Consider the following 24,845-nt stretch of genomic DNA (forward strand, 5'->3'; position numbering starts at 1 on the left):
GAGCAATAATGACCTTGCATCCCTGCGGCGCGGTGCTCCCGAGAAGGTCTGGCTGGTCGGACCTCCACAGCGCTGTCGTCGAGGAACGAGGGAAGGCCACAGGAAGACGACTCACTCTCCACCTCCACCGAGGGGCACTCCTCACTGGACCGGGACAGAAGTGTCCCCAGCAGCACTTTGGCCTGCAACCATGGCAAATTAAAACCACATTCTAACTGCTCCCACATTGTGTAGTGTCAAATTGAACTCCTATCGACTAAACAAGTAATCTACCCAGGCCTGGCTGTGGTACAGAGCACTGCACACATCCTGACTGTGACAAAGAAAATAACTAGAAATTCTCTCTGGTTTAAGCAAAAGAGATTATCCTCTCTTTCTACTCTCTCTCTCTAGCTCTACTCTTTCTCTCTCTACTCTCTCTACCTCCCTCTCACACACACACACACACACACACACACACACACTCCTCTCATCCATGAGATTAGACAAGTGCCTAAAGAATGCAATCATCCTCGCGTTAACGTGAAATGCGTTAAGATATCTCCTCTTGGCGGAGAGGATTGAGACAAACGGCTCTCTTCCTTCCTCTCAACTGATCTCCTGGGTGACGAGGATACACAATTAAGAAGAGCTGTTCCATGTGATCAGAAGGAGGGAGATGGACACCCCGATTCCTTTCACCGTATCAAACCAGCCATCATCATCCTCATCTGAGAGATAGGCCCTCTCTTGTCTTCAAAGCCTGCCTCTCAGCTCAGATGTCTGTTCACAACTTTTAAATGAGCATTAATATGAAGGGGATGATCAGGAGGATTTAGTAACAGACAAACCTTAAATACATGTACAATATTAGTTGTGATCGGCAGGTCATCGGGAGATTGATAGTGTGTACAAGCTTTCAAATCCTGAGAGGGGAACAAACTCCAATCTGATATTTTCTTCCTATTCAACGCTGACAATGAAAAATGTCCTGATCCCTCCTGCTGATATCTCTTTTTAAATATAGTCAAATGCACAACATAGTGGAGAGAGCTCTCACAAACCACTGCAATTGAAATATCAATGAATGCAACTGTTGGCCCTTCAATATTCAAAGGGTCTGGGTGTGTGCATGCCAGATGCATGCTCCCGTTTGTTACAGAGTGGTGAAGGCTGTGTGGCAAGACGTGAATGGAAATTCTGTTTGCGCTCGTGTGTGAGAATGAAGGAGAATAAGCTGTTGTGTGGGTTTGTGAGAGGGTGCGAGAGAGAGAGAGAAGAGAGAAAACATAAAAGAGAAAGGTTAACACAGGCTCTTCCTGATGCGCTTGGACTTGATGATCAGGATTAGGGCACCTCTCTTCTCTTTGTCAGTTCATATTTTCAAGAGCCCCTACAGCCTCACAAGAACCAGAGCTAAAACGCTAGCAGCCCTTTCAGGAAATTGGACACAAATAAGATTTCGGAAAAAGAACAAAGAAATAAACTTCTCCTCGGTTGTGAAGGACAAATATTCCCTACTCCTTCATCAAATGTTAAGAGATGAATCCGTACAGACCTACACATTGATTTGGTTTGTGATACAGTTACATGTGTCTCATTTACAATGACAACCCTGAGCACACAAACAAAAGAAAGCAACAGAGGATTCAGGAAGGAAGATGAGTTGCAATGACGGTACCTTACTCTTATCGCTATTGTTCAGCCTATGTGGGCCTGGTGAATAGTCTGTGTAATTTCATGGCCGGTTTAATTGGGCGTACTCTGCTGCAAGGTCAATGAGTAGGGAATTTCAAAGACTCCCGCCTCTGTTGTGAAGAAGGTCTAATGGCTGCCTCATTCACACAGGCCTGAGCCACAGCAATACTTCAGCTAATAACAAATTAAAGGCCTGTGTTTTTCAGGACAATAAGCCACAGGATGAAAGGAGTCTGGGCAGAGCCTGTTATTTGCGATTAGCGCATGGGTCAGAGTTTCCCTTTGGTCAAGGTCACCCTGTGTAGTAATCTGATGAGAGGGAAGCACTACATTTCACACACACACACACACAGACAAACAGGCCCAAAGTGCTATTGCCATCTTAACATCGAATGTCCACACAATGGCTAGTTACTATCTTTAAAAGACAACTAACTTACGAAAGCCCTTGTCATGACATCTTGTTGTCTGAGGTGTAATACTGTATGAGTCTGTAAAAAAAGGATATCCTTGTATTGCATGATGTGCTTGCTGCACATGACTGTTTAAATGTCTGTACCAAGAAGTGGAGATAACCTGGGATTCAAACCCCGGGTAAAAGCATGTAAAAGGTACTGTACTCTGAAGTGTATTGTGAGATGCATACCTTGGCACTATAGGAGGCGTTGTATGGCAGCAGCAGTGGAGTGAACAACTGGACGAGGCGCTCGGGGGTGAGGACATGGTGGTCCTTCAGCAGAAGGGCGTGCTTGAACCAGCGATCCCACAGAGGCGCAGCATCAGGGGGTAGACGTGAGCTGGAGTGTGGAGGACAGGGGAGGAGACATGCATTACGGTGAGGGAGGAACACAGCTTGTTGTCTGAATGGACATGTACCACAGTAAGATACAACAAACATAATTCATTAAAGTGAGAGAATATATTTATACTTACACTGTCTATCTATATAATGTAAACACTTCACAAATATAAACCGTCATAGAGTTGGCTCATTCATGCATGCAATGGCAGATTATTTAATTTTTTTCAAAATGTGTAGATCGAAAGAAACACACATGGTACGCCCAAAGACAACGTAGTGTAGTTTGACATCTTGATATATTTACCAAAGTTGGCACTTATTTTATATTTGTGAATTGAAGTTAACCTAATGACACATAAATTGGCTACATACTGAGTCAAGCGACCACAGTAGGGTATAAAAGATACTGTATCTCAGGACACTTTCTTTTTGCCTGAATACAATGAAGTATTCAGGCATAGCAGAGCTGGAGCTCCTCATTATCAAAAGAAACCAGTCACAGATAGGGCATTTCATTTGCTCATGACATTCACACACACAGAGTTACTGCTTGAGGTAACACAAATGACCTTTACATTTGTGGAGGATGGAGACGTGTTCACGGCCATTCAATCCAATCTCAACCTGTTCTAAATATGTGCTTCCCCCCTCCTCTGAACTCCAGTCAAACTGTCAAGAAAAACTAATCTGCTCTTTGTCTGAAAAGTGAAATTCATTTTTGAATCGGTTCACGTTTCATTTGGACGGTGAGATTGGTCTATTGAACTCAGTCACTTGTAGAGCACTGATATCTCTGCTCAATGACTCCATTATAGCTCACATTTATTACAGGAGCAGAGTTGAAAATGTCCCCGTCTTGACTCTCACTCAGGCTTGATGTAACATTTAGCCAATATAATAATAAGGGACCCTGAAGCAGCAACACAAGACCAATTGAAGCATTTTTCTACAGCACATACATGCAGTCTTAAATAATTATCCAAAAATAATATCAAAAGCAATTAATAATATTCTTTATAAAAAAAATTAAAAGGATGCAAAGGAGAAAAGAAAGTAACATTCTGTCCATTTCAAAGGGTCATAACATTACTGACCAGAATGAACCTGAAGATCATTTTAACTGCCTCACCTATCACACGCTTCCATTTAAGATTGAAAAGAAATGCATCAAATGATAAATCCAATTTTCAAAAACAGTGACATCAAAAAAGACTTATCTGGTGCAGAGTTCACAGAAGCCTTACCTTATTTTCCTGGGCTCGGTGGTAGACCAGTTAGAGCTAACTATCTCTTCGGGTAACAGGCAACCCTTTGACGTGGTCCATGACAACCTCTGAAGCTGGTGAAGGACGACTGCTCCACATGCATCAAGGTCCTCTCCATTCAAGCCTGCCCTGGCGTTACAAAGGCTGACGAATATATAGAGCCGAGTGAGCTATCGCCATGGAACCCGGGGCTCATCCCAGCAGCCCACAGGTCAGGGGTATAGAGCACAGCAGCTGTTCTCAGTACATCCCAAGTTAGGGATGAGCCACAACACACACAGTAAACACATGGCAAAGGCCACAGCAGGAGACCAACACTCACAATTCACTGTCTGACAACTAGGTGACAGTAGTTCTGATCATTCTGGCAAAAAGGGCATAATTGGGCAAGAAGTTGGGAATGTTATTTCCTTCCCTGCTATTCTATTGCAAACACTTACTGATAATAAAAACATGTATCTTTATCCTCTTGTACAAAAATGTAATATAATTAGAAAAGTGGTCACTTTAGTTTCAAATGCCACATAGCCAGTGAATTTCCATGATTCCCAAATGCCAGGAGGACCATAACTCAGCTGCAAAGTGTGGTTACTATGACAATCCTGTCTTTGAAAAACCCTTAGAAACCAAGATGTGCTGCAAGAGCATTGTTGGTGCCAAGTGATGACACTTAATTTAAAGTGAGAGCCCTTGGCGGCAGGTTAATACATTTTCCCCAGATCCATGAACACTGGTTGATAATGAAAATAATTGCAGCCAAACTCAAGACAAAGACCAATATCATCTCTAACAACGGAAACAGCTTACCTGATCACTTTATTGCGTTTGCTTTCGCCAAGTGATGAGACACAGTACACACTTATTTCTCCTTGGTGGAATCGTTCTTCAATGCTCTCCAGTAGATGGAAGAATCCCTCCATGGACAGCCTGAAAGAACAAACACAGCAAATTAAGACACAGAAACAAAATGTCTGACTGGATTTGAACCATATGCGTTTACAGATTTTTCCAGTTAATCTCTGTCTGTCTGTGTGTGTGTGTATATATATAAATAAATAAATAAATAAATATGAGGTCAAGGCACTATGGTAGCATTTGTACTGATTGACATGTTAACCAATGTCAGAGATTGGGCCTTCAACCATTCAATTCAATGTCAATTGATGCTGAGTGAATACCATGCAGGAAAATAAATTGCCTCAGCACTGGGTACACAGCTAATAAACTGAGGCATTAGGAGCATAGAACAAAACTGTCCTTGTGTCTCATTTCAATATATTGAAAGGTATCTAGACCAAAATCTTATTTTTGGGGCCTGGAAATGACACATTGCCTTAAACTATTATAAAAAATACTAATTTCGTCCATATTCGGACAGCTAACATAGCCCAACCTCCCAACAACAAAAAACCCAAGATGATTTCTTTTGGTGAGAGATTTACACTTTAATCTGGCCATGTGAGGCTGTAAAATGAGAAATGATGCCTAATGCATGTGGATTTGGGGAATCCATCTCTTTCTTGAGCATTAAGCTCTGGGTGGCCCACATTGAATTCCAGCCAAAATCCTGAGCCCCCCAACATAAAAGGGGCAAAAATAATTTATGACAATCTATAATGGGCTCCGGGGTTAGAGGTCAGCAAACAATTGCTCCATCCCTTTTGCAGGTTGTTTCCTGGTAACATCCTGATTAAGCTGGCAGCTTGAATTATATGATGACATGTAGTGTACCATCCATCTTCGCTAAGTCCTCTTCAATGCAGCTGAAGTAGCATGTGCAAAAGCTCTGCCTTTTTTCCTCCCGTCAGCGTGGGCCTTGAAATAGTCATCAACTTTCTCTACATTTTATTTGTCAGTGCTCTTCAAAACGGGACCTTTTTACAAAAAAAAAAAGGGATTTAGTTGTGTGCACCAAACCTCTCTGTATTGTTGTGAGGGCTTCATGGCGAGGTCTCATACCACACGTTTGGTGTTGCTGTGTGTGTCTGAGTCTCGACATCATCAGGAGAGTATTATTAGTAAGGATGAAGGGGTCAGCCTCTTGGGAGCGATATTACACTGACACTGCATACAGTGGAGATTTCACCATTATTTCCTAAATGTAATGGTCTCAACATGAGTGATTGGTGTCAGGTCACTTTGAGGGCATTTCTTTTCACACACAAAGAAAAGGGAAAATACTAATAGTTGTATCAATGGAGAGACATTGTAAAGCAAATAACACTACAATAATTCTCACTATTAATGGTTGTATGTGAGAGTACAAAATAACCAGTCAATTCAGACTAACCAGTACACTCCATACAGTCTTTGTCCATTTGGAACTATTTTCTAAGTAATGCCCTTGATTAAGGGGGTTCACACTCAAACACTTCACATAGCTACAGAATCTCCACATGATTTTAGAAAAAACCCATCTCACAGCTGACATAGCCATGATCTTATTGTCTAAACAACAACATAATACCAGTAATTCCCAGTCACCACAAGAACAGACACATTATACAGTATCTTCTAATTGTGTACATATTTCCACATTCACTATTTATTTACTACTTTTTATTATTTATTTGTTAATATTAAGATAATTGTACTGTATTATTAAAGAGAGCTTACAAGTAAGCATTTCACTATCAGTGTTCAGCGTATCAATGTTTTGTGTGGACCCCAGGAAGAATAGCTGCTGCTTCTGCAAAAGCTAATGGGGATCCGAATAAACAAATAAAACCACATCCCTGTGTGAAAGACTCCAGCCATTATGATGAGCACTAAAGAAAACCCAAGAGGGTTTCTGTTCTCTACTCCCTCACCCAGGTCACACCAGGGGGAAATATAATGGAATAATGTAATGAATTGCCAACGCTTGTTTTCCTGCCCGGGAGCTGAATGGGAAAAGCGATATAAACTCTAACCTTGGCGTTGAGTGAGGCCGCGTGGCACTGGAGACAGGCTGCTCTGAGCTTCACATCAAAGCTTTGTTTTTCCCTCATACACAGGGCTCCATGTTAACAATGGAGAGCTCAGATTCTCCCCTCCCCATCACCACCACCACAACCAACCACTCTACAGCTTCTCTAAAGGGCACAGTGGAACATTTAAATGGAGTACACAACACCAAAACACAAACATTCATTGTTCAGGTTCTAGGTACAATAATTTGTCGGTTTTATTTATGTTCCATGTCAAACTTCAACCCTGCTCTCTCTGATACCAAGCAAACAATGAATTGATCTGCCACAAAAAAATTACATGTTAAAATAGTTGGGACTGTAAAGAATGCCTGTATTTTTGAGGCCTTGGAAAACATTTGTACAATACACATGTACAACTGGAAGATAATATAAGGCTTATGCATTGAGGAATCTACACCCATGCAATGCAAAAACAAATAATAGACAAGCTACAGTTATTTATAAGAAATACATTTGTGTTTCACCCTCAAACAGTTACTTGTCTACCAACACATATACTGAGAAATATCATAACACATACAGAGAAAATATGCTTATTACAGCTAGGTCTATAGCCTACAATCTGACTTTTTTCAGAGGTCAGTAAAGATCTGGATTGATGGACAGAAATCCGCACTCCCTTCACTGTGCAAGCCATCCCAAGCAATCCTTAAAATCCGAGGACACCAAGCGCTGCATTTCTTATTGTGAGTGCCTGTCCACATGCCCACCCTCCAGAACACTCTATGGAGCCACAAATGTCCTCCTCCACTGGGACTTCCTGAGGTCTCTCAAGCAGAAAATTGCTCTGTTACAGCATTATCTTGGATTATGGCAATAATGTTTGTCACGGGTCCTAAACCCTCCCTATAAAGCGGCTGTGCTGAGCTGCAGTGAGTGCGGTGGGTCGTGTGGAGCGTGACTCCCACTATCCTCTCTGACGGCTACAGATGTGGCACAAGTCAACTGTCTTGAGCAGAATCCCCAGTGCAGCCTACTTATCCCGCAGCCCAGTTCAGCTTGGCCTCTCTGGAACATGCTAATGTAGAGCTGTAGCTTTGCTGCTTTAGCATGCCCCTCTGTCTAATTTACTCAACAATAAACTGAATTAAACAGATAGGCTGGGAGGAAAATGTAGAAATATTTATACCAAATTAAAAGAACTGCATTTGTTTAGATGGCTGACATAAGGGCTCGATTGATTTTCATCAAATTAACTGACAGCTCTTTCCAGTGCAGTGCAACACTTCACTAAAACGAAATGTAATGTACATAACTAACTCATACCTTTTCGATGGGATTTCTGGAGACGTGGATTCGCTACTTGATTCTGGTCTGTTCATAGGCTCTGGAGTGTCAAGTGACTGACTGTGAACACTGATGCTGCGGAGCTCCCTCTCACTGGGTGGAATAGCACTCCTCTGTAGTGGGCCTGGTGGGCTCTCTGTCTTCCTGCTGTGGCTCTCTGTCTTCCTGGTGTGGCTGTCTGTCTTCCTGGTGTGGCTGTCTGTCTTCCTGGTGTGGCTGTCTGTCTTCCCGGTGTGGCTGTCTGTCTTCCTGGTGTGGCTGTCTGTCTTCCTGGTGTGGCTGTCTACATGGACTACACCCTCTGGTACCTCAGCCAGGTCAGACTCAGTCAGGGAGATGGACAGGTCACTACCACTGCTGGTCACTGACAGCTCCATACTGGAACTGGATATACTAAGGGTTTCACTCTTCTCTGAAAACACATAAACAACAGGCTATTTGAGTCACTGCATATATGTCGCATTATTAGTCAAAATATATGTATTTCAGCAATTCCTTAAAAGGAACACGTTTCAATCAAATTGCTAAGGAATAAAGTACTAGCTAGTACAGTGAAACAACGTACAACATACAGAGTCTGGATATCTTCTAGTATGTAATATCTTTCAGTAATAAGATCACCAACCTGGCACATCTTGAGATCTTTTTCCCAAGTCAGTTTGAGGTGGTGATCTTTGCTGAACTCTCTCCACGTCTTCTTTTATGCTCTCCTGATGGGCAGACCCTCTACCCCGAGTGTATTCTGCAGGTGAATTCCTGTCACACATATGGCTGATAGCGCTGGGCGGTGGGCTATTCTTCTCAGGCCTCGTCAAGGTCACTTGAGGTGAAGTCAGTTTTTCATCACCTCCAAAAGGCACGCAGGCGCTGGCTGTTAAGGTACGAACAGATGGAACCACTGCCGCCATCCTTTCATGTTTGTCACACAAATTACAGCCGTCGGGGGAATCGTTTGAGCCTGAAATGTCAACTGATAGATGCGCTCCGCTGTCGGCAACGACCTCTCTGGAAACTTTGGAGTCATTCAAAAGGCCACTTTGCGGGCGTTCCGAGGCATGTGAGCGATGATTTGGCGAATGATGCTCCGCTTGTCGTAAGTGTATACTTGTGGTGGCATCTTCAGCCGTGGAACTTCTGGAGGTCTGGCGACCCATGAAGATTACAGATGGTTGGTGTAAACCCCTGGCCTGTGGTGAGGGGGAATCACCCTGAGGATGGCAATGTAATACATCTCCCTGAAAAACAGGAAATAAACAATTAAAAAGGTAACACATACAGGTGCATTCATGGTTACTCAATGTCAAATAGCAAAATGCTTATCAAAAGCAACGCATTTTGGAGATCATATCTAGGGATGCAAGTGTATTGTGCAACTCCAGTTAAAGTAACAATTGACTGCTAATTCATATAATTATGCTCAAATAAAATCCCCAAGACTGATATTTTTCTTGTCACAGTCCCCATTCCAATTTGAGCAATGAAAATTCGAATGACTATGGTTTTTCAATTAATTTATAGTCATAATAACACGGCGTACCATAGACAAGATTGGCAAAATAGCATGAAATGGTCAAGGATACCCTCCACTCACAAGCAGCAAAGACATTTCAAGTTGGTGTTGGTATAATATTGCTCTTACAATTTTCTGCTTCTATAAATCTGTTTATTGTCCAAAAAATGTAACACTTGCAAATTAGGTTATAAGGGCTTTTTCTTCACAAAATAACAACAGAGTGTTTTAAAAGTATCACTTTTTCAGTTAAAACACTGTTTATTTGGGACAAGGTCATATTTATTTTCAAACCCTCTTTCAGAAGAATGTTACACGATCAATGTTTTAACTTCTAATCTTATAAGCAATCCTCTGTACAAGTTGTGATTCATGTCTGCTATAGCACCAAGGGGGTCGGAGAGAAAGCTAAAAAAAACCTTCCTCCAAACATAATAACAAAAAGCATGGCTTCTGTTTCTTTTCTGATAAGAGTCTTAAATACCAAACAGTTAGCTGCTTAATAACATTCACTGTAAACCATGCAGCTCTGCCCAGCAGATCCACAAAGTAGGTAAAAAATAGGAAAAGTTAATTTCTTGGCTGAGTGATTCCATCGGTAACTGCAGGGCAAAGTAGAAAGTGTTTCACTAAAGTAGCAATTGATTCTTCTATCAATCTGCGGCACGCGCGTGCTCTTCCAAGGAATGTATTAAATATGAAAATCATATCCCGTTATCATCTGTCTCCAGCTTTCAGCCCGGTAAGCTTCCCTTAATGAATGCTGTAGCCTGAGGGACATGCACACTGCCAGCAATGGCTTGTATGCATAATCGAGTGACAGTACCATTTTGCTCATTACAATATCGCCAAGCTGAGGGGGGTTTTGCACACAGTCACAAGTGACTGCTCTAGACAGCATGCTCCAAGTTATTATGAGATGTCTTAGACATTTCATCTAAAAGAGCTTTAACTGCGTTAAGTGAAGGAAGAAGCAGCTATGGGCTTGAACTACATCGCTTGTACAGATGCACCAGCCAGGATAAGACGCCTGCACTATTACAGCTTCACAGTTAAATGTATAGTCCTCTACAGATCTGCTCTGCATAATGTCTACTTTTCTTTGTTGTTCCAAAGCTGAAAACACAGTTTGATAGAGCTAAGATTTGCATTATCCTTACAAAAAAAGAGATTCCCCATAATAAGAGCATACTGTGCGAGTCAAATATTTTTGGCAAAATCTTCAGGAATTCTAAAACCTATGAATCACAGAATACAGTACGCATTTCCCCAAGACTATTTTACACGGTAAAACGTTTTAATCATATAAATAAATGACCCTTATATAAAATGATTTGTTCAAAACATAGGGCACCCTTCAATAACAAACAAAACAGTAGACTACTACTACTACTACAGCCAGAAAGAGACATACCGGTAGCCTAAATGCACGTCATGTCTGTTCTTTGAAAAATGCATTAATTTATTCTAATCAAAGGTTAGGCGTACATTTCTTTTCTAATTTACTTTTTTGTAATTTCAAGAGACGCTTACTTATTATTACCTTCTCTATTTCAAGATTTGGCTCTTCTTTCTTCTGCCTTGCTGCCATAAATCTGGAAATTCTATTCAAGCATTCAACCTGTGAAATTCAGTAAAAATGCTGTCAATAAAGCACAATTAATTTAGCAAATTTCCTTTTTCAAAGTGATCAATAATTCCACATCTACTGTACCGTTTTTCAATGCAGCAAAGTTATTTAAAAAAAAGCTAAATCATTGGATATTGTCCTTATCAGAAATATCTACATAATGAACATGTAATTTCATATTATCTGGGTAATTGTATACATACGATGTTTCTTCACTGTGATAAAACCGTGTTAAACATGCTCTGCAAACACATTTAAAACATGGAAAAGAGGAGCTGTCCAAACATGAGAGTTAGTCACCACGGGTATTCCCCAGTGAGTGTCCTCCACAGTGCCTGCCAACACTCTTAAATCATCTGAGTAGCCAGACTGACTGCCCTAATCCCAACTCCAATTAAACAGTCTAATGGCGCAGTTAAGGGCACTGGGATTAACTCCAACATCCCAGGCCTTTTCTTCAAAACAATGGCAATTGCCACAACAACAAAAAAGCTACTTTTGTTTATCAAAATTGCTAAATGCACTTGTTATCTATTTGCACTGATTCTACAGTGACTGATAACAACAATGAAGTCACAAATTATTATGATTATGGTCAGCATCATTTGTATGTATGGGTGTGGTCGTACTGTATTGTACTGGAGAAATAGGCTGAAATATCTAAACAAAAAGCGAATAGTGAATTAGTCTACAAAAATATCCACACTTGAATGTTAAAAGGTACCTTTTCACAGTTGTTTGACTGCTTGACAATTAAGTCATAGCACACTTATAATAAGAAGATGAATGAAACAATGTGACAACAGAAAATTATTAATAAAAATAAACTACAAACATTTATGAATCATAAAGCATAAAAAAGAAACAAAGCAACTGCTTGAGGGGGAAAAATAAACCCCTGGAGCACTTCACTGTCTCAATATTGGGCAATTAATTTAGCGAGTCATAATTAACCAATTTTGTTAATTTGATATTAAGCTGTAGAGCACTGTTGTTGAGTTAAGCGATAATCTGACTCGTTCATTGTTTTCTCTTGCTCATTTGCCTGCAGTGATAAACTGCAGTGTTCGAGTGTTTACCATTGTTACATCAAGCAAATGAGTGTAAATATCCCTACAGTGTTCGACAATTAGAGCATGATACTAAGGCAATTGACAATAAGAACGTCATTGAAGTGCATGCATCATATTTTTGAAATTCCAAAACATTTTTGTGTTGTGAAATGGCCTTGTAAATCAAGAACACACACTCACATTAACTAGCCTTCAGTACATAAGGGACAATAGAGCATGAGCATCAACCATAGGTTTACTGTACAGTGATCTTTACTGAATCATGTAAAAAGTGTTCAATAAAATGTGCTCTCCATCTCAATAATGTAACATTTGTACAGTTTGCAGAGAATCATAAACCTTTTAAATTCACAATGCCTAATACCAACTCTGCAGCTGTGGCTACACACTGAACAGATGAGACACTGGCACTGCCGTGTCCCAGTCTTACCTTGTGTTCATCCAGAGGGTTACGGCCAGGACAGTGTTCCTTCATGCTCATTTCAATGCACTCCACATCTCTCAGGAGCTCAAGGTTTCGAATTTTGGCCCGTTTTTCTCTCTCACAGATTTCCTTGAGATAACCACTGAGTTTGGCATACTTTATCTGAGAACTTAAGCCAATAAAGATATCTATTATTTAAGGACACTCTTGCAAATAAAAGCGAGATCTGCAGTACTATTCCTCCACACATTATTCTAAAGAAATGGTTACTACGGCAGTGTTTCCCCTATATTTATTTAGCAGCAGCACCCCGCCACTCTCCCCCGATTATAATATTATTATTTTTTAAGATGGAATGGGCAGTAGGGGAAACAGCGCCACTATCCACCCCACAGCCGTTGCTATTGTTTTGGTTTTTTCTTATGATGCAGAGATGAGGAGCATTGCCCAACGTGATAAAAAAATTTGCAGTACATAATCTGCTGTTCTATCGTGCATGCAATGATGTCCTAGGGAAAGAACAGTGTTCATTGTTTGCAGTAACTTCTTTGTTGTTGTAATTTCGCAAACGGATGTGGCAGTTTCACCATTAAGGACCAGCTTTAAATATTTCTGTCAAGACACGCCTTTAAGATCAGAGTGACAAGTTACAATGTACAGTATATTTGTAGCATTTTATGCATTAAGAGTATTTTGGGGGTTTTCAATTAGGCAAATGCAGATGGGCAACCCCATGTGGTCCTCTGTAGCTCAATTGGTAGAGCATGGCGCTTGTAACGCCAGGGTAGTGGGTTCGATCCCCGGGACCACCCATACGTAAAAATGTATGCACACATGACTGTAAGTCGCTTTGGATAAAAGCGTCTGCTAAATGGCATATTATTATTATTATGCCTCAGCCTATTTAAATGTGCACTCTAGTCTCCTTTTCCCCTCATTTATCACCTAGCACCGCTATGCTGCATCAGTTCGGCTACAGGTTATAGTGTTTTTAAAGGGAAAATTATATTTCAGATGGTGTCAACATAATTACATTTTCATTCATTTTGGAGTAGAATGTCCTTTTTTAAAGTCACCAGAAGTGACCTTCTCGCAGTCGTTCCACACAAAAAAAATATTCCCCGCTACCTTTGCCATTGCTGCTGAAAAAGATCCTAGGGGAAACACTGTACTATGGAGTAGGCCTATCTCTATGTTCTGTTTTCACTGGCATTCCTCATAAGTAGCTGAACAGTTTAGAACTTCAGTATACAGCAAAAAACAAAACGTTACATTGTATAGGCCTAATTCATACCTGAGTGACTACCAGTGAAATAACTAGCATAGCATAATAACAGTGGTACTAAGTAGTCTAACTGTCTGTACTTACATAACCAATACAATGTCATGACTTACCCTCTCTTCTCAGATCTGCAGTAAGCAAACAACTCCCTCTCCAACTCAAGTCTCCTCTTTTCCCTACAGGAATAGATTAAACAGATGTTGGCTACATTGTTTGTTCTCTTTGCATCACACGAATAAAAACTGTTATAGGCAACAAACAAAGAAGTGTCCCCATACCATACTAGCTTCAGCAGCCCCATGCATGCCCACAGTAGTTGTGTTCTGTGCGTAAAAAGGTCCAGATGGTCGTGCACAGAACTAAACGTACAGTAACGTTAACCGTCAACATGATCATAGTTAGCTAGCTACAGTAACGTTACAGTAACTAGTTAATTATTAAACTACTGATTAGTCGCCTTATCTAACGTTGCTGCAATTCTGGTAATACTTACATGTTTTACCAGTTCGTATGAAACCGGTATTACATGCACAGTGACACGAGTAGCTATTTAACGCTAAGCTAGCTAGCTAACGTCGTTAGTTTGTTGGTGTAAACCCCCTACTAAGTTAGTTAGCTAAAGTACAATAGTTATTGTTAAAACAATACATTCACGTTACTTACACGTCTTTTTCAAGACATTGTTGCTTGCTAGCGTGTCAACCTGCTGACCGGTAAAATGGACCCACAGCTAGCTAGTTAGCCGTTGCTAGATGGTTAGTTAGTTAGCCACTTATCGTGAAACATCGCGTGAGAGGCATCAGCAGTGTCGGGAGAGTGCACAACTCAAACTCGTGGTGTCAAAGGGGCCTGACGCCAAAAGGAAAACGGGTTAAAATCTTACCTTTCGTGCATGCTTTGTTGAATGGATCCAATTATTTCATAGTACTGGTCCTCACAGAACGCCATGACAGCAACGTTCCTTGCCCTAGCTACTAAAACGTGTTTCTTCTGGTTGCCATGAGCACCACTTCCCAGAGATCCCCTCTTGTAAACAACAAGAGCGGGAAGGTAGAGAAGTGATGTGATTTGCGCATAGCGCTGGTCCAGGATCAGCTTTGTATGAACGATACACTCATACAAAGGAAAAATGCATGTGGAATCAAAATAATTATTGCATACATGGAGATCGTGCATTATTTCCCTATAACGCACAGCATATTTGCACGAGAAATTCAGTTCATTTGTACAAGTTTTATTTGAGCTGCTTTTGAAAGTAAAACACAAATTGAAAACAGTATTGGTATTGGTGAATTCGATTTTCATAATAGCAAGCTAGGAGGACTGATGGTTTGGTTAGCTAAACTAGCAAGTATGTTTGTTTGGTTACCACGGCAACTACTGTAGCTACAGTATATAGAAAAAATGCTAGCTACTTGTTCAGTGGATGTTGAATATATTTATACCGGCAAATGAACACATTTCTAGCGGCAAATGTGTTAAATTATAGCCATGGTATAAAAAGGAATAAACAACTTGGGGATCTATGCGTTCTCTGGAAAATAATGCAACTCCGTGGAAGGTCAGTTCCAATCCACTAGCGCGTCGTTTACTGCTGATGTAGTGATTTGCATTGGTCAGCAACGATTGGATATCTGGATTGACATGTTATGCAAGCCAATATTTTCTACAATGAATTATTCTACTCATGTTCTTTACTATAATTTCTGTCATTTTCTGTGATAATCGTCCCTTTTAAATACGAAGTGATGTACAGTGTAGCGTATTTGTGTTGACCTGGCTTGACATGTCACAGCAGGCCTAGAGAGTCAAAATGGACAGAGAAGTGTGAGCCCCATACATCTCTTATCCCTGATCCCAATCAATATCCGGTAGAGTCAAAGATACTAAAATAACTAGGGAAAGCTTTCTTAGCTGTGGCCTCTTCGCCCTACAGAACGTGCCTCCAAAATTGCCAACTGCCTGTTGTAGGTTTTTGTTAAAGGTCTGAGTGCGGCTGAATTGTTAAATAGAAGCCATAACGAATACATGAGTGATGCACATGTAAGCCATTATGAGTGAACAGATAAACTGGCCCTGTTCTCTGTCCATGGTCCTGATGCCGCATGCTGCCTTTTTTCTCCAGTAGCCACAGTATCCCCACGGATCATGCATTGCATTTCAGAAGTTCATTGTTGACAGCTCTCTAATGTCATGCCACGTTCTGACTGATGCTACAATAGCGGCACATCAGTTTTGTGTCTCGCTCCCGCCGCGGCTCCCATAGCCGAGGTGCGGTTATTGTCAGCCCCTCCAAATGCAGCCCCTAATCAAGCAATTTCCCCAATTCCAGCCCCATCAAATTGCTATTTAGCTGTTGAACTGGGGAGTTTTGCTGTCCTTTTCACATGCTAATCTCCCCTATTCAGCATCTCTCTGTGAGGCTATTTGTTGTGGAATAAATCCCTTTGTTTGCCTCCTGCATGTATAATTGATATTGTTGCGGGACTCTTTGTTTGTGCTGCACAGAGCTGAAAGGCGCTACTTTGGAGGTGATGAAGTGACTGAGACTCGCAATCACTCTTCTTTCTACAGGGGCCCAGCGGAGGTTGGTGAAAGTGATCAGTCCTCCTATTAGATTATAATATTACAACACTGTATCATGTGATGGGATGCATTTACAGTCAGCTATAACTTCGCATCTGCATATGAGCATATGAAACACAATCTGCAGTAGAACCCCTATGTAAAGATACTGTTTTGACAATTACAGTCAGTCAGCATGTACTTGTGGAATACCAACAACAACCTGCCTATGGGTTATCCATCGTAACAAATACACGCAAATGTTTTATTTCTTCTTGACTTATCCCTTCAACTGACACACACATCCAGTCTCCGCTTTACCTAGGTTAAGTTTGTTATCTGACTCTTGAACCTTTAGCGACATGGAAGTCTCAAGAGATAAGTAAGCCTACATATTCCACTTTTATGGCCACAGACCCATACCATACATCAACACATACACTGCCTGCAATCCTATTTCAGTTTTACTAAGAAATTATTCAATATAAAACAATAAATGTCTGTTTTCCTTGGGAGAGTATGTGTGGAATATAAAGAGTATAATAGGCCTATCCACCAATAGCAGTAGTCATATACATATTGGGGAAAAGCCAGCTTGTTATGTTTTATCAGTTGACGCTTAATGGTAAAATGGGGCTTTAATATTTGAATTATAATATATGCATGGGAAAATAGAAATGTGTCCTTTTCCAATTGTATCCCATATAGAATGATTGGCCCTTTTCTCCCTGCCCCTTGTCTTGTAGAATAGATACAGTATGTAGGGTAATTGATATGCCTTAACAGAGGTCATAATTTGCATGAGAATTAACAGCAGTAAATTAAATTGATATTCTGTGCACATCTCAAATGATTCCTTCAGACCTTTGTTTCCCTGCTTGGCAGAGCCCGGGTTCAGCTGCTAACCAGTCAGAAACATCTGGGTGGTTAATAATTTGATAAACAGCTTATAGAAACACTCCCCAAATTATCTTCTCTGAAGACCAAGCTTTTTTCTTGTGTCAAACTTGGAACAGTTGGCTAAGGCTGGGCTTTCTGTAATGCACATGTTGGGCTTATCTGCTTTGTGGCTATTCTTCCATATCTTAGGTCTTCATGGCTTTTGCTCACTCTTTTCACTATCGCTTAGATTTTGAATCAGTGTTTGGGGTTAATTCAAACCCCCCAGTCTATCTGACAGAGAGAGTGAAATATTTTATTTTAAAAGTTGGCTATTGTGGCCAACATATAAAGGATCTAAATCTGCATTTAATATTCATTCAAAACATTGAAGACATTGTGATTAACAATAAATACAAGAAAAAGCTACATATTCTCCCGGTAATAATTGCCATGGAAGGAATAGCATTTAGGACTCAATAAGAATAAACCTCATATTTCTACTGTATCTAAGGGTAGGCCATTGTTTGACTGGAGCTCATATGAGTCCCAGTGAAATTGCAAATAAGGTGATTTTTCCCCACAGAATTTATTCTACATCAGAATATAAAAGCTTTCAAGTTCTAGGTATGGGCTAATTCAATGGTCACTTGTTTCTATAATTGGCTTATGCCATCAGAAAATGAGATTTGACAAGCTTTTATCAGTGTTTCAACAATTGGGCACTTGAAGTTGGCATAGCTATATTTTGATTTTCACACAGTCATATTAAAGCTGAAATGTGGCTAGATAATGATATGAGTTATATCTGTGAGAAACTGTCCACCTTCAACAAATAATGAAACAGAAAATATGTTTGTTTATTATTGCCAATCGTCACATAGGCGTCAAATTCGGTCTATGTGATACAACATTTGATCCAAACAAAGCATCAAAACGTGGATGTGTGTGCGGTATGTACATTTGTGTGTGTTTGTTAATGTTCGTGTGTGAGACAGTCAATTACCAGTTAAGTGCTGTCAAGTGGATAAAAAGGTGCAAAAAATCCCCCCTTTTTAATTGTATGGCCAGCAAAGTTAATAAAGTATGGAGTGGGGTTTGATGAGACAGAGTTTCTCTGAAAGCTTTTCTTCACGGTTGAAGATTAAGAGGCAATTGGATACAGAGAGTCTCAGAAACAAACGTCAAGATGCTGTGTCATTGCTGCCAGTGACTATAGTTGTCCTACTAATCCAGAAGACGTCTGCAGTAAGAAGTAGTCCTCACACATACTCTGAATGGGTGTTGTTTGAAGCTAATTTGAAAACAAAGCATTCTGTAGGATGGCCATCTCATCAGGCTAACTAGGAAGGATAATTCATGCTTCACGGCCACATGCTCCAGTGAATGTAAAGCAGTTTAATTGTGCCAAATTGATCTGAATTGAAAGTACTCTGTTAAAAGCAAGAGATGTCACCAGGATGTAACCTACCTTTGAAAAGAGTGTGAAAGGTGTCCATTATTAATGCAATAGCGTAAATAATAATTTAAAGTAGGCCATTTACAGATTACTATACACATTTTTATCTCAGTGTTCAATGGACAACTTGAGGCATTACATTTACCATGATGTTGCATTTGATGGTAATTTGAATAAGCATCAGCAAAGTCTCGAGTGCTGTCTGAGAGGACAATGGATACAGTGTGGGTAAAACAAAGCCTTCAGATGAGGACAGTACTCTCCTGTTTGTTTGTTGCTTGGTCATGTGATCTTGTGATGTCACAGGTTGGTGAGTGGAATCATTCTCCATTCTCTTCTCTGGAGACTTGGCACCGGCTCTGAGAGAGAGGAGAGAGAGGAAGCAGAGTATCGTCATGCACTCAGACATGAGGCAGTAAGTTGGAGGTTTGAGTAACAGACAGCTGACAGTAGTATCAGTGTCAGTGTGGAGGGCAGTGGATGAGGCCAGCAGTGTGTGTTGCAGGCAGGCTGGCTGATGAGATTCATGCTGTCAAGGTTGTGGGTGACGTTCAGGGCCTGTCTGGGCCCTCACATGAGGTTAGAGGTCTATGTCAACTCGTTTAAGCTGCAGTGTGTGGAAATGCACCTCCATGTTTACCAGCTTTCTGTCTGTAACTGACAGGTAAACCATCTGTCATGTGGTGGGTCAGAGATCTGATCCCATTACAGATGCTGAACTGGTGCTGGGCTCACTGCAGTTTACTTACTCTGTCTCTCTGGCATGGCCGCAGGAAGATGTTTTGGGGTGGGGGTGCTGAAATGTTCTCTCGACCCGGGGGGGTATGACAACAACAAATAATGATACGATATTAGTAAAACAGTGATGGTAATATAACCATGGCGATAATTAGGTTTTGTCAAAACTGATATCAAGCATCATATCCCTTGACATTGACTGCTCATTATCTGGAAACCTCTACCCACATTGAAAGATACATTTGTCCCCTTCTAGCAGAGAGGCCCAGGTTACATGTCACATCCACATCAGGGCATTAGGGAGCGTTAATTTGTTGTGTGAGGGAGCCCTCGCTTGCATCCTCACTCTCTCAGGGTCACACTCGATTGACACTGCCACTGGATGTTGTGCTTATGTGGGTTTAGTCTCAGAAGTCAAATTATCCTTTAAGTTGGAATGGAATTGGGAATAGTGGAGGCAAGGATCAGCCCTGAGCCCAGGCCCTGGCTCTCCTCTGTATTAAGCCACCATAGTGATGTAAGCTCATATAATGAACCCTGTCACCGCTACTACTGCACCAATATACCTACAACACAGCATGCATATTGATTGCAGATTGTGAGTGTGTGAACGTGTTAGTGTGTGTGATTATCTGTGTGTTTGTGTGCGTGAAAGTGTGTGTGTGAGTGTGGCTGAATGTGTGTGTGTGTGGCTTGTCTTTTTCCTGTGAGGAGCAGGGGAATCGTGTTACTCTCCGACTGATTAGAAAGCTCATGCATAGGAAATCACAACCGAGACGCTGGTCCCCATCTGCCCACAGTGCAGGTGAAAACAATTTACACATCGGCGGGCTAATGGATACATTCATAGGGAGCAGAGAGAGAGAGGGAGTAAAGGGTAGAGGGAGAGGGGGAGAAAGAGGGAGAGAGGGGCAGTAATGGGCCTGGGCCAATGCAGGTCAGTGGCCCTGGTCAGACGGCCAAGTCAGATAGCAGCGTATCAGATTACACATAATCGCCGGGTCATGTACTAATGAGTGTGGTCGCGCCCCGGCGGCACAGGCTTTTGCCCGTGGTAAATACACTTGTAAACAATTCTGTGGGTGAAACATGGCAATAATATGTTGATTCAGCAGGTAATGATGTGCTCCCAGAATCAATACCCCCGTCACCCCCTCCCAGCCGGGCCAGTGGAGAGCAGCTAGCCAGGTTGCTGTGTGCCTCTGCGGATGACCTTTCCGCTGCAGTAAGGACATGGTGCGGTCTGAAGAGGACTATTCTCATATTGCAGGAGGCGCTGAGTGCCAGAACTTTCATTCGCAGCAAGCAAATGAACAGGCAGCCCCTGCATGCTAATGAGCAGCAGGCTATTTTCCACCTTTTTTATCTCCACATTATGCTCTTGACTTTGGAGAAGGTGGGAATTAGGTTGGACCTCAGTGTCAGACTGCCTGATGGTTCTGCTCAGGAAAACTGGTAATTGAAGCCGATGGCTGCCGCGGAGGAGGTCTGAATTTGGAAATAAACAGTTTCAAGCACTGCGCGTCATTTCTAGAGAGATGACAGGGGGAATAGAAATGAGCTGTCTGGATCTAATGTGGTTTCACAGCAGGGAAAAAAGGGTCCATCTTTTACATAACAATTCCACTCATTAGGACTTCAATACAGCCATGATGACAGCAACCCCGAGTTGCTCAATTCAGAGAGGGCAATTAGGAAACGTCCGCACCCAAAGAACCCAAATAGATGCAGATGCATCACACCGAATTCTGTATGTTGTTGTTATTTGACATTGTGAGATACATCTAATTGTTTTGAAGGGGAAGTAAAAAAAGAATAATGAAATGGCCTCCTACTGAGTAGTTCTTATCGGTGTGGCAACTTTGTCATTATTGCTTGTTGATTAGCATAATGGGAAGTAGACCAATTATTTCTCCTCTCATTGACAAAGTGACTGATTTGAGTTTGTTTCTCAGCTTATTAAGTGTGAGGCTTTAAACATCTTCATCTCAGTGTGTATGTGTGTGTTGATGCCTGCCAGCATGATACCACACTTATTGTTTACACCTGTTATGTAACATTGCACAGATTTCAGGATCATAATTAATGTTTTTAATTGGTGCAATTGTCAAAGTATAGCCATAATTACTGGAGCTGAAGCGACAACTGACTGACTTTGCAGCATATGGCAGTTCTGCTGAAATAAACAGAGGCTATGAGAAGGGGGAAATTTTAAAGCAAATATCTCTGCTGCATATTCCACCACAATTTCTGGAGATGTGGCCTCTTCACCTTGTTCCCACTCTGCCACAATCTTCAGAACCCCCCGTGGTGATCACCAAACTTCTCTGTGGTTCAGACGCTGGAGCCTGGCGGTAAGCTGTGTGTGCACTGCATCACCCTCCCCTTAGGAGACGCTGCATCTCCCTCTTTCAATTTCCAAAGGATTATCAACAACAATGCATTTCCTCAGCAGATGTACAAACTTTCTCTCTCCCCTTTTCCCACCCTCCTTTCTCCCCTCTCTCTCCCTACCAAAGCCCCCAAACCCCAAAAATGTAACTTGGCTGACATTTTGAGAAGCATTCCATGAGCTGAATGATGTTTCTCTATTTATAACTAGTTGCAACATGGCGGCCATGGTCACGTCCTCTGTGTCTTACAGTATAATAAACAACCTGTTTATACATCCACTAATGACTTGGTCGGTTAATCCCTGTTGCTTTTTAATGTGGCGTTATTGTTGCATGTCAAAAACACTACCTTCCCCGAAAGTGGAATTGATGCGGCGCAGCAACCTTGATGTGGCGAGAGAGACCGCAGGGGTTTCTTAGCTCAGATAGACTTCATGCTCATGAATAAAACAGGGGGTTTAGGGCTTCCTGTGTGGCTAATTCACAGCTCTGAGGTTTCAATCTGTTTTTATGGTGCTTGGGTGGAACAATTTCGCTTCCCAGTTGCAGGGCTACAGCAGGGAGAGGATTCTCGGCTGCTCATACAAGCTAGTCATTTGTCATAATTAATCATTGAGCTTTTGTGAAGTCGACACAAGCTGCAGAGATATGATACTTTCTGTTTTGTTTGCGATTGTATGGAAGAAAATAGTTTATTTATAACGTCATCGAAATGGAGCTTGTATAAATATTGTGGGCCGACATGGTTTTGTCACTAATTTTCAGTGGTGACATAACATTTTAGTGCCTGATATTGTTTGTTTACTAAAACTTGTTTAAATGCATCCCTGTAAAGGAGACAAATCAATTGGAGTCTTATTATATAATTATTGTTTATTAGCAAGACCTTGTCTTGCAAGTTATACCTACACAGAGCTCTAACCAGGAGACATAAGATTCAGAGACCTGTTTCAAGCACCATCCTTCAACTTGGTCAAGTAGAGCCCTATAGCTAAAACTCCAGATACTCTCAGACCCTAGTTTCTCTGTCTCTGTCACTCAGGGCAATTAGTCATGAGCAACGCGGTTCTCTTCCTTGTAAGTCCTGTTTGCAGACTCATTACTGGGCCCTGCTGGTGTCTACTGCACTGAGAGGAAGTCAAACAAAGCGCCACTCACACCCGGCGGCTCTGCAACAGAAGCAGGGCCCGGACCCACCACCAAATGCTGAGAAGTGAAGGGCTGCGAAAACAAACCGCTACGGAACACCCTTCACTTCCACTCCCGCCCCGTCGCAGTCACAGCCCGCCACATCCTCTCTCTCACCACCACTCTGAAGTGCTGGGAAAACACACCACGGTGGTCCCTTGTACGACTCACCATCTTACAGACAGGCCAGCCCCCAGATACAGCACCTCCCCACCTGGTCCATCCTCTATTTACCTTCTCTACTCAGTTGGGTGGTGTACGCGCAGTTTAACCTGTCAAACCCTGACAGAGTGAGCTGTGGGTTTTAATAGAAGGGTAGGACACACAGGCATAGATTACTGTACACCTGTGTCTTCCCAATCTCCCTCTCCATCTCTAACACAGACAGACAGAGGGGACCAGCTAATTAAAAGCAGTGTTGCTGTGGCCAGACATAGCATATAGTGGAGCTGAGCTGGGTGCCACAACACCACAGCAGCTCCAGCTCCAGCTCATCTCAGCCAATTAGAGTGAGCATCAAAGCCAGGGCGGCCATGAAAGGGTGGGTTCAGAGGGGACATTGTTGTGTGAGTGGTCAGCAATCAGCACGGCCCACGCTGTGAGACAGGTTTTGTTTACGCCGTTTAAACATCGTACACAGTCACATGACGTGGCTCGCTACAGTGGAGGCCTCGTTTATGATGTTCTTCTCTTAACGCAGGACTGAACTGAATCGTGGATGTCTAGAAGGAAAACAATGTATTATGATGTATTCTATGTTTTCTAGGACAGTTTGGGGGTAATTTGCTATACAACTTTTGTGGTTTGACTCAGAGAATATTGCAGTGTGAAATTCAAATGAGGTGGAATAATGTAATATATGAAATGGTAGCCTATATGGCATTGGGAAGAGTATATGGTGTATTATATTGTTCATTCCCACCTGTCATTATAAAATACCAATGAAAGTGCTGAATAATATGGTGTAGGCAAGCTGCCTGCAGAAAAACATACTGCATAGAACACATTGTGTTCATGCTTTATGCGTACCGTATACTTCATGTGTCACAGTTTATTTTCTGTGAAGATATTGGTTCTCACTCCAACTGGTTCTCCAATCCTCTCCTCTTACAAAATTAACCAATTTCCTCTCTCCTCCAATGACTCGCCTGCTATCCACATCCTCATATGTCAGTTTCGAGTGTGCGAGAGAGAAAGAAAGAGAGAGAAATTGATAGTGAGACAGAGAGGCAAATAAATAGTAAGTAAGAGAGAGAGAGCGAAAGAGAGAGAGAGAGAGAGCCGTGCTTGACCTGCTTAATGGGCAGGTGCCTTCCATCTCTGTGGGTCAGTGGGAGGAGCAGTGATAGGATCTGAGGGGAGCCAGAGGAGTCAGGATGGCCCCTGTGTTTCTCCCTAAATCCTTGAATAAGCCTGCAGTCAGCAGAGACTGGATCCCCAGGATTAGGACGAGGGCAGGGCAGGAGTGCTGCCACTCTCCCTCTCAGCGGCTGAGAAGGAACTCCTCATTATACCTGAGGTGCAAACCATCACTCATGGTGCTTGGGCCTCTCAAACTGACTGTCCCGTCACTCTCTGCCACCAGGACTGGAAGGACTGCAATCTGTTATGGTTGATATAGGAGAAATTGACAGACCAATCAAGTCAACTTCACAATGCCAGAAGTATAATTGTACAGGGCGGCAGGTAGCCTAGCGGTTA

At 41.9% G+C, this 24,845-nt stretch overlaps 1 protein-coding gene across 1 annotated transcript in view; it reads right to left on the reverse strand.

Annotated features, from left to right (window-relative positions):
- The window catches only part of kiz (kizuna centrosomal protein), a 33,366-nt gene extending 18,490 nt beyond the window's left edge, over positions 1-14,876 (reverse strand). Inside the window, exons 1-10 of the mRNA XM_084143926.1 lie at positions 14,806-14,876; positions 14,036-14,098; positions 12,647-12,809; positions 11,057-11,134; positions 8,629-9,238; positions 7,983-8,415; positions 4,552-4,671; positions 3,724-3,888; positions 2,324-2,474; positions 14-182 (exon numbers count right to left, since the gene is read on the reverse strand). Coding sequence (XP_084000052.1) covers positions 14-182; positions 2,324-2,474; positions 3,724-3,888; positions 4,552-4,671; positions 7,983-8,415; positions 8,629-9,238; positions 11,057-11,134; positions 12,647-12,809; positions 14,036-14,098; positions 14,806-14,870 — 2,017 coding nt within the window. The 5' untranslated portion in view covers positions 14,871-14,876. The remainder of the gene's footprint in view (positions 1-13; positions 183-2,323; positions 2,475-3,723; positions 3,889-4,551; positions 4,672-7,982; positions 8,416-8,628; positions 9,239-11,056; positions 11,135-12,646; positions 12,810-14,035; positions 14,099-14,805) is intronic.
- Between the last annotated feature and the right edge of the window lie 9,969 nt (positions 14,877-24,845).

The sequence above is a fragment of the Coregonus lavaretus genome, assembly GCF_964263955.1.
Source record: "Coregonus lavaretus genome assembly, chromosome: 27".
Classification (NCBI taxonomy): domain Eukaryota; kingdom Metazoa; phylum Chordata; class Actinopteri; order Salmoniformes; family Salmonidae; genus Coregonus; species Coregonus lavaretus.